Source organism: Gorilla gorilla, chromosome 9, assembly GCF_029281585.2.
Source record: "Gorilla gorilla gorilla isolate KB3781 chromosome 9, NHGRI_mGorGor1-v2.1_pri, whole genome shotgun sequence".
Lineage (NCBI taxonomy): Eukaryota > Metazoa > Chordata > Mammalia > Primates > Hominidae > Gorilla > Gorilla gorilla.
In genome coordinates this window covers 20,851,511-20,866,124 of record NC_073233.2, presented here as the reverse complement: position 1 = coordinate 20,866,124, position 14,614 = coordinate 20,851,511, and the positions used below count along the sequence as shown (strand labels likewise).

The 14,614-nt window shown below is 39.9% G+C and overlaps 1 protein-coding gene across 4 annotated transcripts in view; it reads left to right on the top strand.

The window, feature by feature from the left end:
• COPB1 (COPI coat complex subunit beta 1) overlaps nt 1–3,220 on the top strand; it is a 42,473-nt gene extending 39,253 nt beyond the window's left edge. For all 4 annotated transcript variants that reach the window (XM_019037009.4, XM_019037008.4, XM_019037010.4 and 1 more), the window contains exons 20-22: nt 474–563; nt 2,085–2,240; nt 2,887–3,220. In XM_019037009.4, the coding sequence (XP_018892554.3) occupies nt 474–563; nt 2,085–2,240; nt 2,887–2,946 (306 nt within the window). In that variant the 3' untranslated portion in view covers nt 2,947–3,220. The remainder of the gene's footprint in view (nt 1–473; nt 564–2,084; nt 2,241–2,886) is intronic.
• Nucleotides 3,221–14,614: the final 11,394 nt, after the last annotated feature.

The window sequence follows — 14,614 nt, the reverse complement described above, 5'->3', positions numbered from 1 at the left end:
AGCACTTTGGGAGGCTGAGGCAGGCAGATTGCTCGTGCTCAGGAGTTCTAGACCAGCCTGAGCAAAATGGTGAAACTCCATCTCTACAAAAAATACAAAAATTAGCCCGGTGTGGTAGTCCCAGCTACTCCAGAGACTGAGGTGGGAGGATCACTTGAACATAGGAGGTTGAGGCTGCAGTGAGCTGAAATGACGCACTGCACTCTAGCCTGGGTGACAGAGTGAGACCCTGTCTCAAAAAAAAAAGAAATATTCTATATGCTTCATATTGAATCTCTGTGAAGTTATCTCTATTGGGAAGTACTGATACCAACCTACAGCTTGTTGGATTTTATAGATGTTATTTAGTTTCTTGGTGTCTACTCTTTCCAACCTAAACAGTTGGAACAAGTTTTTAATATGACATACTGGTGATTCACAGCTTTCTCATAGTAAGATTTATGATCTCCTTGACTTTTTTTTCCTCTCTACAGGTGACAGTTAACACCAATATGATTGATTTAAATGACTACTTACAGCACATATTAAAGTCAACCAATATGAAATGCCTGACTCCAGAAAAGGTAAAATTTGACTGGGAAATTCAGAAATCTGATGGAATGGTAGAGTAGGTTCCTGGCCTTCCTGTATTTCCTCTAGCACATTTTTGTTATTCAATATGCAGTACCATTCTAGGCTATCTAAAAGATGTTATCCCATAGAATGTTGGAATCTGCTTACCTCTTTCTATTGGACTATACCATCCTACTTTTTCCTAGTGCAGTGACCCAACTGAATAGTCAGATTAATTTTTTTTTGTTTTCTTTTCCATCTTCTCCCCCATTCAGCTAGAGGCACATTCTAAAGTAGTTTATGCTGCACATGGTGGCTCATTCCTGTGATCCTAGCACTTTGAGGGGCTGAGGCGGGCAGATCACTTGAGGTCAGGAGTTTGAGACCAGCCTGGCCAATATGGCAAAACCCCATCTCTACTAAAAATACAAAAATTACCCAGGTGTGGTGGCACGTGCCTGTAATCCCAGCTACTTGGGAGGTTGAGGCAGGAGAATCACCTGAACCCCAGGGGGTGGAGGTTGCAGTGAGCCGAGATCACACCACTGCATTCCAGCATGGGTGACAGAGTGAAACTCTGTCTCAAAAAGATAAATAAATAAAATCGTTTATTTGTAATACTGGATTGGAAAATGTCCATGAGCTCTTCCGTGGGCTCTGATTGTTGGTTAAAATATATGTGCTCAAATACAGAATCGTTGTTATACTGTGACTTTTTGCTATGTTTGTGTATGTATGAAAAAAACTAGAAAGAAAGAAAAATGAAGCTGGAGCTCTAAGGAACTTTTTTCTTTATGTAAAATTTCTATAATGTTATAATATTCCTTTTATAAATAAAATAATGTCTGCTACCAAACAAGTAGGTTTTAATTTATATATTAGTTTATTCAGCATATACTGAGTCCAACAAAAGTAGTCTCTTCCTTCATGGCGCTTAAGGTCTGATATGGGAGGCAGTCAAGCAAGTTAAGTAAACAGAATATATAAGTACAAATCGGATTAAGAATTATTTATTTAACATCAGATTTATTGAGGTATAATACACAGTAAAATTCACACTTTTTACATGTATAGTTGAGTTTTGACAAACTCATAAGATTATGTAACCCCCACCATGTGTGTAAGTACTGTTTTAAGTGATAAATAACCAATGGGGCCGGGCGTGGTGGCTCACACCTGCAGTCCCAGCATTTTGGGAGGCCGAGGCGGGTGGATCACTTGAGGTCAGGAGTTCAAGACCAGCCTGGCCAACATGGTGAAACCCTGTCTCTACTAAAATTACAAAAATTAGCCAGGTGTGGTGGCGAATGCCTGTAATCCCAGCTACTTGGGAGGCTGAGGCAGGAGAATCTCTTGAACTTGGGAGGGAGGTTGCAGTGAGCTGAGATCACGCCACTGCACTCCAGCTCCAACCTGGACAACAGAGTGAGACTCTGTCTCAAAAAAAAAAAAAAAAGTCACCTATGCTGTTTGGTTTTTGCCTCTATGTAGGTATCTGGTAAAGTAATGAATTTATCACAAATTTTTTCCAGGCCCTTTCTGGTTACTGTGGCTTTATGGCAGCCAACCTTTATGCTCGTTCCATATTTGGTGAAGATGCACTTGCAAATGTCAGCATTGAGAAGCCAATTCACCAGGGACCAGATGCTGCTGTTACCGGCCATATAAGAATTCGTGCAAAGAGTCAGGTAACAGTTCCTTTTTTTTTTTGAGAGTATCTCTGGACTGACAAAGGGGGGAGGAATTTATGACTTTATTATTCCTATATGTAGTATCTTTTTAGCATTAGATGCATATACACATACAATAATAATATTCTCTGAATAGAAGTATAACTTTTCTCATTAAAATTTCTCACCTTTTGGGCCCCTCATTCTGGGATATTTGCCTAAAACCAGATTGATTCCTATGGGGTGTTTGTGAAATGGGTTCTCTAGAATTTTTTGAAAGCCAAGGTGTAAATCTAGTGACTAATTAGCTGGGCGTGGTAGCGCACATCCGGTAATCCCAGCTACTCGGGAGGCTGAGGCAGGAGAATCGCTTGAACCCGGGAGGTGGAGGTTGCAGTGAGCTGAGATTGTGCCATATCACTCCAACCTGGGTGACAGAATGAGACTTCGTCTCAAAAAAAAAAAAAAAAAAATCTGGTGACGGCTTGAAAAATCTAGCACTAAAAGGTAATTACCAGTAAAGTTTGGTAAGTCTGTTTGGTATGTCCTTGATTTTATTGTTGATAATGGTGTCATTGAATTGAATTGGGGCTTAATAATATGGAATAACCTACTGATTATACATAGTTTAAATAATTATAAATATCTTAATTTTTCTTTACAGGGAATGGCCTTAAGTCTTGGAGATAAAATCAACTTGTCACAGAAGAAAACTAGTATATAAAAATAAACAAAAAGTCCTTGAAGCTTTACAGTTAATTTAGGTATGGGCTTACTGGACTCCAACATCTTTTGTACTCTTTCATGCTTATATAGAATCTGAGTTCATGCTGAATACTTTTCAGCCAATAATTTATAGCCTTTCGCTTAAATCAAGATTGAGTTTAAAATTCTAGTTTGTCTTTTGTCTTAACAGTTCTGAATGCTGTCCTCAAAGTATATAATGTTTCATGTACCAAGACCCTTTTCACAGTACAATAAACAGATCTATTCATAAATTTTTGTTATTTTGTAAATAAATGATTACATAATTTTAGTTATATGGCAATGGATTTCTTTTAGTTGGGTTATAAATTTCTATTATAAATTTAAATTACTGAGTTGTGAATATATGCAGCTTTATTAAGAGAATTTACAAATTCAATGATATAAAATAAGGTAGGCCTTGATTCACTTGGTTGTTTTTTACTTATTTAATATTCCAACATTGCTATCTCTAAAAATGCATTATCATGTTTTGAAGGGATTTGCTCTTGAATTTAGCTCCAGGGAGAAAGTATCAAAATAACTTTTTTTTTTTTTTTTTGAGATGGAGTCTGGCTCTGTCACCCAGGCTGGAGTGCAGTGGCGTGATCTCAGCTCACTGCAAGCTCCACCTCCCGGGTTTACACCATTCTCCTGCCTCAGCCTCCCAAGTAGCTGGGACTACAGGTGCCCGCCACCACGCCTGGCTAATTTTTTGTATTTTTAGTAGAGACGGGCTTTCACCATGTTGGCCAGGATGGTCTCGATCTCCTGACCTCGTGATCCGCCCGCCTCGGCCTCCCAAAGTGTTGGGATTACAGGCGTGAGCCACCGCACCCGGCCCAAAATAACTTGAGAAAACAGATCGCTCTGCAGTTTAAAGAAGTATTATGTACCCTAACTGAAATAGATATACTGTTCTTAATTATCCTGAATCATAATGAAGAGTAGATAATCCAAAATAGATTTTTTAATCATTCACATTTAGTTTGGGGTGTTCTATGTTTGTTGGGAATAAAACTGGTTCTAACCAATTACTGAAGCTGGTACTGGGAGGATTCAACTAGAGAGGATTCAAAAAGCTGCCTTTTTCTCTGTTGCCTCTGTGCCTTACTCACTCGTCTCCTTTTCCTCACTTCACACTAGGACTGGGTACCATCACACTGCAGTGTAATTCCAAATGCATTTCCAAGCTAAGTTTCCCAGCGTCTGATTGTGCTTTCCTTTTGGCCTTTACCTTCATTGGGGGTGATTGAGGTAGTCTGATTTTTTAGCTAAGTCTAAACTTAAGACTATTATTTGTCTACCAGCTAGGGTTCAGGCTGCATTCCCTGTGAGTCCTTAGATAAGGTCTGTGAAAGACTGAAAGCATCTCCTATTTCATTAAGAATGAAATGATTTGTTTGGAGTATAAGGAGATTGATACCTTGTATGATGTCTTAAACTGTGAAGCCACTTGCTTTTAAAAAGAAAAAGAAAAAGAAAAAAAGCCTAGATTACAGGGCATTTGAGATTCCACAACACTGAGATCTTAGAACAAAGCCAGGGCTTATCAAATGGGAAAGATATACTGGAAATGCAGAGAAGGGATGTTGATTCAAGGGTAGAGATTTGCAATGAGAGCAAAGGAGCTGGTGTAACTTTGGATTAGATCATCATTTCCCAAACTCTGTTCTACTGAACATTAGCTTCCTTAGATGTCATTAGATATTCTGAGTGAAAAAGTAATTCCATAGTCAAGTAAGTTGGGGAAAAGCTTCAAACTGTCCTGCACTGGAGATTCACAATGTACATTAGCATACCAGAGATTCTGAGAGGAAAGCAGATTAGTTTGGTTTAACCCAGTATATCCTAACCTTACTTTACCAGGGAATCCTTTTTCCATGACCTATTGACAATATATGGGACAGGAAAAGTGACTTAGCCTGTTAATGATATTAGTGTTGTAATCACGGTTAACCATTATCACATTTCACATCTGAAGGAATTATGCCTGTGTACATCCTAGAATATATCTCGGTTGATACTCTTAGAAAGTTGCCTGCCTGACGTATTCAGGCCATTTTTGTTGGAATCAGATTGCCTCACATTGCCATTTTCTTAAATTCATAAATAAGGAGAACAAAGAAGTTAACACAATTGTCAGATACATTAAACTGTTTACTTCATTAGCATTTCATTAGCTTTGTGCATGTAATAAATGTGAACTGAATTGGATAGCAGCACATTGTTGAAAGAAGCTGTTTACACTATGCCCTGTTATTTGGGATATAATATACATTCAAAGATAGTAGCTGTTCACATTATAAGATACCATATAATTAGGACCATGATGTCTGGTAGAGAATAAACATTAAATACCAAATGAAAGCTTAATATATTAATGTATTGAATGTGGATAAACCTGTAAAGCTTACAGGAGCATTAAATGGCTTACATTGCAGTAATGTCACAACACTAGAGGGAGCTCTGTGCAGTGATTTTTTTTTTTTTTTTTTTTTTCATTTTGCAATTAGAAGAGATTGGCACTCGGTTGTTTTATAAGAAGAAAAAGGGCCAAGTGTGGTGGCTCGCACCTATAATCCCAACACTTTGGGAGGCCAAGGCTGGAGGGTGGATTGAGGCCAGGAATTCAAAACCAACCTGGGCAACATAGTGAGACCCTGTCTCTACAAAAAAATTTTACAAATTAGCCTGGTATGGTGGCATGTGCCCGGGAAGCTGAATCGGGAGAAATTCTCGGGACCAGGAGTTCAAGGCTGCGGCGAGCTATGATTGTGCCGCTGCAGTCCATCCTGGGTGACAGGGTGAGACACCCTCTCTTTAAAAAAAAAATTTTTTTTTAAAGGAGCCTGGGCATGGTGGTTTATGCCTGTAATCCCAACGCTTTTGGAGGCCAAGGTGGGAGTATCACTTGAGCCCAGAAGTTCAAGACCAGCCTGAGCAACAAAGAGATCCCCCATCAAAAAAAAAAAAAAATTTAAGAAAAAGCAAGATTATTTTTCCTTTTTTAAAAAACTTTTTTTTTTTTTTTTTTTTTTTTTTGAGACGGAGTCTGGCTCTGTCACCAGGCTGGAGTGCAGTGGCACAATCGGCTCACTGCAACCTCCACCTCCCTGGTTCAAGCAATTCTCCTGCCTCAGCCTCCTGAGTAGCTGGGACTACAGGCGTGGGCCACCATGCCCAGCTAATTTTTATCTATTTTTAGTAGAGATGGGTTTTCACCATATTGGCCAGGATGGTCTCAATCTCAACCTCGTGATCTGCCTACCTCGGCCTCCCAAAGTGCTGGGATTACAGGCGTGAGCCACGGTGCCCAGCCTGTTTTTGGGGCGGGGTCTGGCAGTGGTGTGATCTCGGCTCACTGCAACCTCCACCTCTCTCACCTCATCACCCGAGTAGCTGGGACCACAGGCACATGCCACCATGCCCAGCTAATTTAATTTTTGTATTTTTTGTAGAGACAGTTTTGCCATGTTGCCCAGGCTGGTCTCAAACTCCTGAGCTCAAGCAATCCATCCACATTGGCCTCTGAAAGTTTTGGGATTACAGGCGTGAGCCACTGCACCTGGCTATTTTTCTATTAGCAAGGTAATTCATAAATGAGAACAAAGAGAAGGAAGTTAATATAGTTGGCAGATACATCAAGCTGTTTGCTTACCTCACTAATAGAAAACTTGCTTTTTCTTCTTTTAAAAACAACTTTGGCTGGGCACGATGGCTTACACCTGTAATCCCAACACTTTGGGAGGCTGAGGCAGGCAGATGGCATGAGCCTGGGGTTTAAGACCAGCCTGGGCAACATGGCAAAACCCTGTCTCTACAAAAAATAAAAAAATTAGCTGGGCATGGTGGCATGCACCTGTAGTCCTAGCTATTCAGGAGGCTGAGGTAGGAGGACTGATAAGGCCCAGGAGGTTGAGGCTGTAGTGAGCTGTGATCATGCCACTGCATTCCAGCCTGGGCAACAGAGTGAGACCCTGTCTCAGGAAAAAAAAAAAAAAAAATGCCAAGGTTGATAGTGATATTTTGCTACCTGTCAGAAACTTTTCTACTTAAGTGGGAAATAATGTGGGAGACAAAAACTCATTTTAAGGATATCAGAAAGGTAAGAGAACCAAAATATAAATATCTTTAGAAACTCAAATAATATCAGAGGTGAAATATTTGTGCATGTATTGGGTAAACTAAGTAGTTTTATTTGTGACTTGTTCCTTCCAGATTGATGAATGTTCCAGTCAGCTAATGTATAGCCTTTCTCTTAAATCAAGATTGAGTTTAAATTATAGCTTGTCTTTTAATAGTTCTGAATGCTGTCCTCAAAACGGTTAGGGATACCAGCCTCCTGCCTTACTTTCCTCTCCCAGATTCTCAGTACACCATCACTGTTACTGTCCCCAGCTCCATTCTCTACCTCCAGGATCTCAGGAGCCTACAGAAGTAACCAGGTATGATGCAGAAGTTCAGTTTAGAATTAGGAAAGTATGGAATCGTATCTGCTAGTTATGTGCTATGTAGTCTCAGGCAATGGTAAATAGCTAACTTAGTCAGTGCTTACTTGTGCCAGGGTATAACTGTGAGTGCTTTTTCCATGACATTTACAGTGTTCACAATGACCGTCTAAGGCAGATACTGTTAATATCATCATTTAAGGATGACGATTACAGTCTTACAACAGGTTAAGTCACTTATTCAAGGTTTAATAGTAAGAGACAAACTCAGATATAAAGCCAGGTATCTGACACTAAAGCCCTTGTAACTAGTCACACATTGCCACCACAGCCTAATAAATTGTACCTCAGTTTCCTCATTTGTAAGATGCTTTTAAGGTGTATTTCACAGAGGTGATATGAACATGAAATGATACTTATTATGAATATTTAACACACAGTAGATGCTCATCAGTATGTATTCATTCCATTTTTTCCCACATTGACCTCCTTACCTTACAGAGGAGACTGAACCCTGTTCCCTTTATCTTTATACTTCCCTCAGAATTTAGGTCTTCATTTTACACTGTAAAATGTACGTTTTACACAGTAACTTACTTAAAAGAATCTTCATGTCTTGAGAATTATTCAATTGAGGTATCATTGGCCCTTGACTCTGTAACTATTTGTTGTGTAGTTTTTTTTGTTTTGGTTTTGTTTTGTTTTGTTTTCTTTTGTTTTGTTTTGTTTTTTGAGATGGAGTTTCACTCTGTTGCCCAGGCTGGAGTGCAATGGCACGATCTCAGCTCACCGCAACCTCCGCCTCGTGGGTTCAAGCGATTCTCCTACCTCAGCCTCCCGAGTAGCTGGAAGAACAGATGCCTGCCACCATACCTAGCTAATTTTTGCATTTTTAGTAGAGATGGGGTTTCTCCACATTGGTCAGGCTGGTCTCGAACTCCTGACCTCAGGTGATCCACCACCTCAGCCTCCCAAAGTGCTGGGTTTACAGGTGTGAGCCACCACACCCAGCCTGTTGTGAGTTTTTTAAATAAGCTCTTGGCACTTTTGCCTATCAACTATTGTTAGCTAAACGTAATTGTCATAACCTATGTTCCTCATGTGATAGATCATCTATGATGAACATACTGGCTTTGTTTGCTTTCAGAATGACAATCAGATGACTGGTTCTTTAAAATTGAGCCCAGAGATATGTGCAGCCAGGTTACAATAACAGTGTGATGTTTAGGGGTTGCTCACTGTGATCAAAAGTCACTTCTAATAATCTGACCACTTCCTCTTTTATTTTCTCCATCTAGCAATGGCAGAATCTCTGAGAAGTCAGTCATGCAGTGACAAAAGAATGCAAGTGGGATTTGTGTCTTTTATCTGGGATCTGTATATAATTATAGGCTTCTGAGAAAACTTTGCATTGTATGTATTTTGGAATAATTGTATGTGGAATAATTGTATTAGTTAGGGTCCTCTAGAGGGACAGACTAATAGGATATATATATAAAGGGGAGTTTATAAAGTATTAACTCACACGATTACAAGGTCCCACAATAGGCTGTCTGCAAGCTGAGGAGCAAGGAAAGCCAGTCTGAGTCCCAAAACTGAAGAACTTGGAGTCTGATGTTCGAAGGCAGGAAGAGTCTAGCACTGGAGAAAGATATAGGCTGGGAGGCTAGGCCAGTCTAGTCCAGTCTTGTCTTTTCTTTTCTTTTTTTGAGATGGAGTTTTGCTCTTGTTGCCCAGGCTGGCGTGCCATTGCATGATCTCGGCTCACTGCAACCTTTGCCTCCCAGGTTCAAATGATTCTCTTGCCTCAGCCTCTGGAGTAGCTGAGATTACAGGCGCCTGCCACCAAGCCCAGCTAATTTTTTGTATTTCCAGTAGAGATGGGGTTTCACCATGTTGGCCAGGCTGGTCTCGAACTCCTGACGTCAGGTGATCCACCTGCCTCAGCCTCCCAAAGTGCTGAGATTACAGGCGTGAGCCACCGCGCCTGGCCTCAGTCTAGTCTTTTCACGTTCTTCTGACTGCTTTATATTCTAGCCACACTGGCATCTGATTAGATGGTGCCCACCCAGATTAAGAGTGGGTCTGCCTTTCCCAGCCCACTGACTCAAATGTTAATCTCCTTTGTCAACACCCTCACAGACACACCCAGGATCAATACCTTGCATCCTTCAATCAAATTGACACTCAGTATTAACCATCACAATTGTAAAACCAACAAAATAAACAAATGAAATGCAGCATGTTGGACTGAAAGAGTCCTGAATGAATTTTTCTAAATCTATTCTCAATTCACTAAGTAGCTTTGTGAAAACCAACAGATGTCACTGGGCCTATGTTCTTATCTGTAAAATGAAACAATTCAGCTAGCTGACTTTCTGGGTTTCTGGCTTAAAAATCTATACTAAAAAGCCTTATGTTTTATTTTTGTTTTTTATGTTTTTAAAAATATCCTTATTGCCATAAACAAGGAGCAGGAAAGCCCTGTGTTTTTATAGCTACCTCTTCAACAAGCTCTGTAAATCAACTGGGATATCTCTACCTGGATGTTACCAATGGGCACATCAAAATGAAATGGAATTTATCTTGTTCCCCTAACTTGCTCTTCTACTGTGTTCTCTGGTAAGTTATGCTAGAAACCCAGTAGTCATCCTTAACTCTACCCTCACACCTATATCTCATCAGACACCAAGACTCATTTTTTTCCCTTCCTCAATATTTTTCTAATCTTTCCCCACTCCACTGCCATTGTCCTGGTTTAGACTCTCGTCATCCTTAACGTGGTCTCCTACAGTAGCCTAACCATAAACTTCACATATAATTTTAAAATTAAAGCCTATGCCTTAATTTTAATCACATACAACAGTTTCTATACAATTTTTGGACCTGGTCAGACTCTTCCCTACTAATACTATTTTTGAGAGGCATACTGAAAAAAAGAAAAAGTCCAAAGATTTAATAACATTTTTAATAATAAAAATGAAAAATGATCAAGATGCTCCAAAATGAGTATTGACAAGCAATGGTGGTGTGTCTATAGTCTGTACTAGAGTACCCAGTAGATAGTAGATGCTTAATAAATATTTGTTGAGTGACCAAATGAATAATGCATATAGTCATAAAGATAACTAGGGTGTGGACTAAATTGCACTGTGGAGATGTGCCTGGGAAAAAAATGTTAGGTGAGAAAAAGACAGCACTCTCCTACATTATGATAATGTCTCCTGCATAAGATGAATCAGGGCCGGGCGCAGTGGCTCACGCCTGTAATCCCAGCACTTTGGGAGGCCGAGGCAGGTGGATCACCTGAGGTCCGGAGTTCATGACCAGCCTGGCCAACATGGTGAAACCCTGTCTCTACTAAAAATACAAAAAAAAAAAAATTAGCCGGGCATGGTGGTGGGCACCTGTAATCCCAGCTACTCGGGAGGCTGAGGCAGCAGAATAGCTTGAACCTGGGAGGCGGGGGTTGCAGTGAGCCCAGATCGTGCCATTGCACTCCAGCCTGGGCAACGGGGCAAGACTCTGTCTCAAAAGAAGAAAAAAGATGAGTCAGGATATGTTGCAGATACACGGCCTATCTCTCCAAGTGAATAGGAAATTGAAATATCACATCAGTCTTATCTCCAGTACATCTTGAAAATAAATGTTGTCTACCCCACCCACCCTGTTACTGGGTGTAGCTAAGATATTTTATTGGCTACAGTCCCTGATTCCAGCTTTTGTGATTTTTATATCTGCGATCTTGATCTCTTGGGCTTCAAAGTGGCTGAAACCTCAGCCTTTTCTGGGCATCCTCTTGTGAGTTAACACTGTATTCCCTTATAAGAGGGTGGGAACAGATTCCTACCACACAGGACTTCACCAGCCAGGGTGTAGGGAAAATGCCCATCCGGCTCAAGGAGTCTGGGAAAATTACTGACTTCTACTGAGCTATGCAAACCATTTCTGAAAGCCCAACAACATTTAAAAAGTGAATTTAATGAATTCTAATCAAAAGTTTCTCTTTCTACAAAGTAAGTCACACTTTTTTTTTTTAAGTGATCCCTTGCTTTGAGTAAAAGTATGACTGCTTTCTGTTAGGCTAAGAGCATGTTTTTCAAACTTTCCCTGCTAGAACACTAGTATTCCACAAACTGGACAAATGTGTTCCCACAGCTAAAATCAGATAGTGATGATCTTTTTCCCAAGTTGGTAGAACACATTTTGTCAATTTTATGTTTATTCTCTATAAAGATTTTTAACACTTTAATGCCTGCTACCAAACTTTAAAAGTACTGAGGAAGCATTATGGAAATATTAATATTTGGTGGGATGAATGTTCTTGATCTAACAGCTTGTCTTTGTGGCCATATGTGCTCCTGGTGGTTTTATATTGCATACATATATTTTCAGCTAGCAAATTGTTTCTTGTTTATCAAATTGAATTTGTATTTCATGGTTGTAGCAAAGGACAATTTGGTTTCTAGGTGCCCCACTACCATCCTAGATGTTTGTATAAAACATAAAACTTAAATGCTCTTATGTAATCCATATACAGTGCTCATAAACACCGTTTACCCTAATGAAATAAGCCTTGGTAATGGAAATGTAAATCCCAGTTCAGGTAGTCCCCAGCTTATGCCTTCAATGTAAAAGAACTCTGGAAACGCCCTGGAAGAGTGCACCCTTGTTTTTGGCACTCAACCTGTATGCTTTTTCCCTCATTCCCCAAACTAAGATAAAACACAGGGACTCAGTGCTAAGGACCCTTGGGTTCTGACTGGTAATACCTGCTGTACGTCTAGTGTTATGCAACATCCTAATGTTACTAAGAGTAAGATAAAGTCAGGTGAATATTTTAAGGGCACAGAGACACCTAATCAGAGCACTGCTTGAAAGTCTTAAAATAGAAAAATGTATCAATTGCTGTGAGAGCACAGAAAACTGGTGGCTATCAGAGGAGAGTCAGGCATAGTTTCATAAAGAGGTGACATTTGAATTAAGCCTTGAAGAGCATAAATTTGGCTGCTTAATGTCAAATAATGGATGGGGGAAAAGGGGTGAAAAAACCATTCCAGCCACAAAACAGGTGGGAGAAAGTCACAGAGGTGCATGACACAGAGAATTGGCTTCTATTCAACATAGCATTTTTGGGAGGCAATACGATTAGGCTGGAGATGGCAAATTGTAAGCAGATAGTGACAAATTTGCTTTTTGTTTGTTTTTTAAGAGACAGGGTCTTGCTCTGTCACCTAGGCTGGAGTGCAGTGAGTGGCGTAACCATAGTTCACCGTAACCTTGAACTCCTGGGCTCAAGCAATCCTCCCACCTCAGCCTCCCAAGTAGTTAGGACTAAAGTGTATGCCACCACACCGAGCTAATTTTTAAAATTCTTTCTTTTTTGTGAGATAGGGTCTTGCTGTGTTGTCCAGGCTGGTCTTAAACATCTGACCTCAACTGATTCTCCTGCTGCAGACTCTCAGAGTGCTGGGATTACAGGTGCGAGCCACTGAGCCCAGCCCAGATTTGCATTTAGGAAAAAACCTTTGGAGAATAGATTGGAAGTGTGGGAGACCAGTTAGAAGCCAACCGTAGAAGCAAAATTCAAGAGTAATTTTAAGCTGGGTGCAGTGGCTCACACCTGTAATTCCAGAACTTTAGGAAGCCAAGGTGGGAGGATTGCTTGAGCCCAGGAGTTTGAGACTGGCCTGGGCAACATAGTGAGACCCCTGTCTCTACAAAAACTAAAATAGCCCAGCATGGTGACCCAGCTACTTGGGAGGCTAAAGTGGGAGGATTGCTTGAGCCCAGGAATTCAAGGCTGCATTGACCTATGATTGTGCCACTGCACTCCAACCTGGGTAACAGAGCGAGACCCTGTCTCTTTTTAGAAAAAAAAAAAAAAAAGTTATTTTGACAGAACATGATGTGGAAAGTGGGACATGGAAGGGGCAGGGAGTAAGGGACAGGTAGGAAAAAAACTTATATGTTTTCCTAAGGGCAAATGCTACTCTGAAAAATGGGTAGGGTTATCAAATCTGCTCTTCCTCATATATAAAACACTTCCTGTCTTAAGCCATTACTGAAATGACATGAAATTTAATCAGTAAAGGTGTGTACAGATGAGTGATGGAGTAGTTATTAATAGGGTTGTCATGGTGATCTTTATCCACAGAAATAATACCATACCATGAGGTTGAAGGATATGAAACTTCTTCTTTTATGGGTTAAAAAAAGTCAAGTATCAGCAATTTTATGTGATTCAACCTAATAGTTTGTGAATTACTTAGTTTTTCCTATTACTTCCTGCTTCCTTTTAAGCCATATTATTGCCTTTTTTTTTTTTTTAAGATGAGCAATATATTTCATCAAGGGGATTTCCAGGAATGCTGGAGAGGCAAGTGTGGTAAATAAAAAGTATGCAGGCTCTAGAATCAAATAAACCTGGAATTTAGATTTTCCTCTGTAATTTATTAACTGTGATCTTGGGCAAGTCAATCTGTTTCAGCCTTATTTTTTTGTTGTGGAAAATGGAAATAAATAGTGCCTGCCTTGTAGGGTTATTAAATGAGAAAATTCATGGCTCGTTAGTGTGTGGCATATAAAAGATGAATGAAAGTCTCAGCTGTCCCCTCTCGCTTTCATTTTTCCTACTTGCTCGTTCACAAAAGGATTGACATAAAACTCAGAATTCTCTGCTTCCTTGTGTCCCATAAAAACTGAGTTATGCCAGGGATTTTGATGTGTATAAGAAATATTCATTTAACTTCAAGCCAAAATCTTTTAGACTAAGTAGCCATTTAAACTTTTAAATATCATTCCATGGAATTACTTTAGTGTACAATTTGTATCAAGTTTTTCCAGAATGCCAGAGCCTCATCACTTTTCATGTCATTCAGGAAGTTACTCATGTAGCCCAGACTTCCAATAAGTTCATACATAGAGACTGTGTCATATTCTTCTGGAAGTGTCATCACCATTTTTAAAAAATGTGATAACTGCTTTTTGAAAAGAAAAAAGACCATTGAAATTGTATTTATTTGTTTATATTCCTTACTTTGAATCCAACCCCAAAAGGTGAACTCATAATTGCTGACCCCTCACACTTGTAGATCCCAAAGGCACAGCTGGATTTCTGCCTCATTTTTATTCCCTGGTGGGTTTTGATTTTGCATTAATTCTCTTTTTAATTGAGCTCCTATTTTGTGCAGGCGC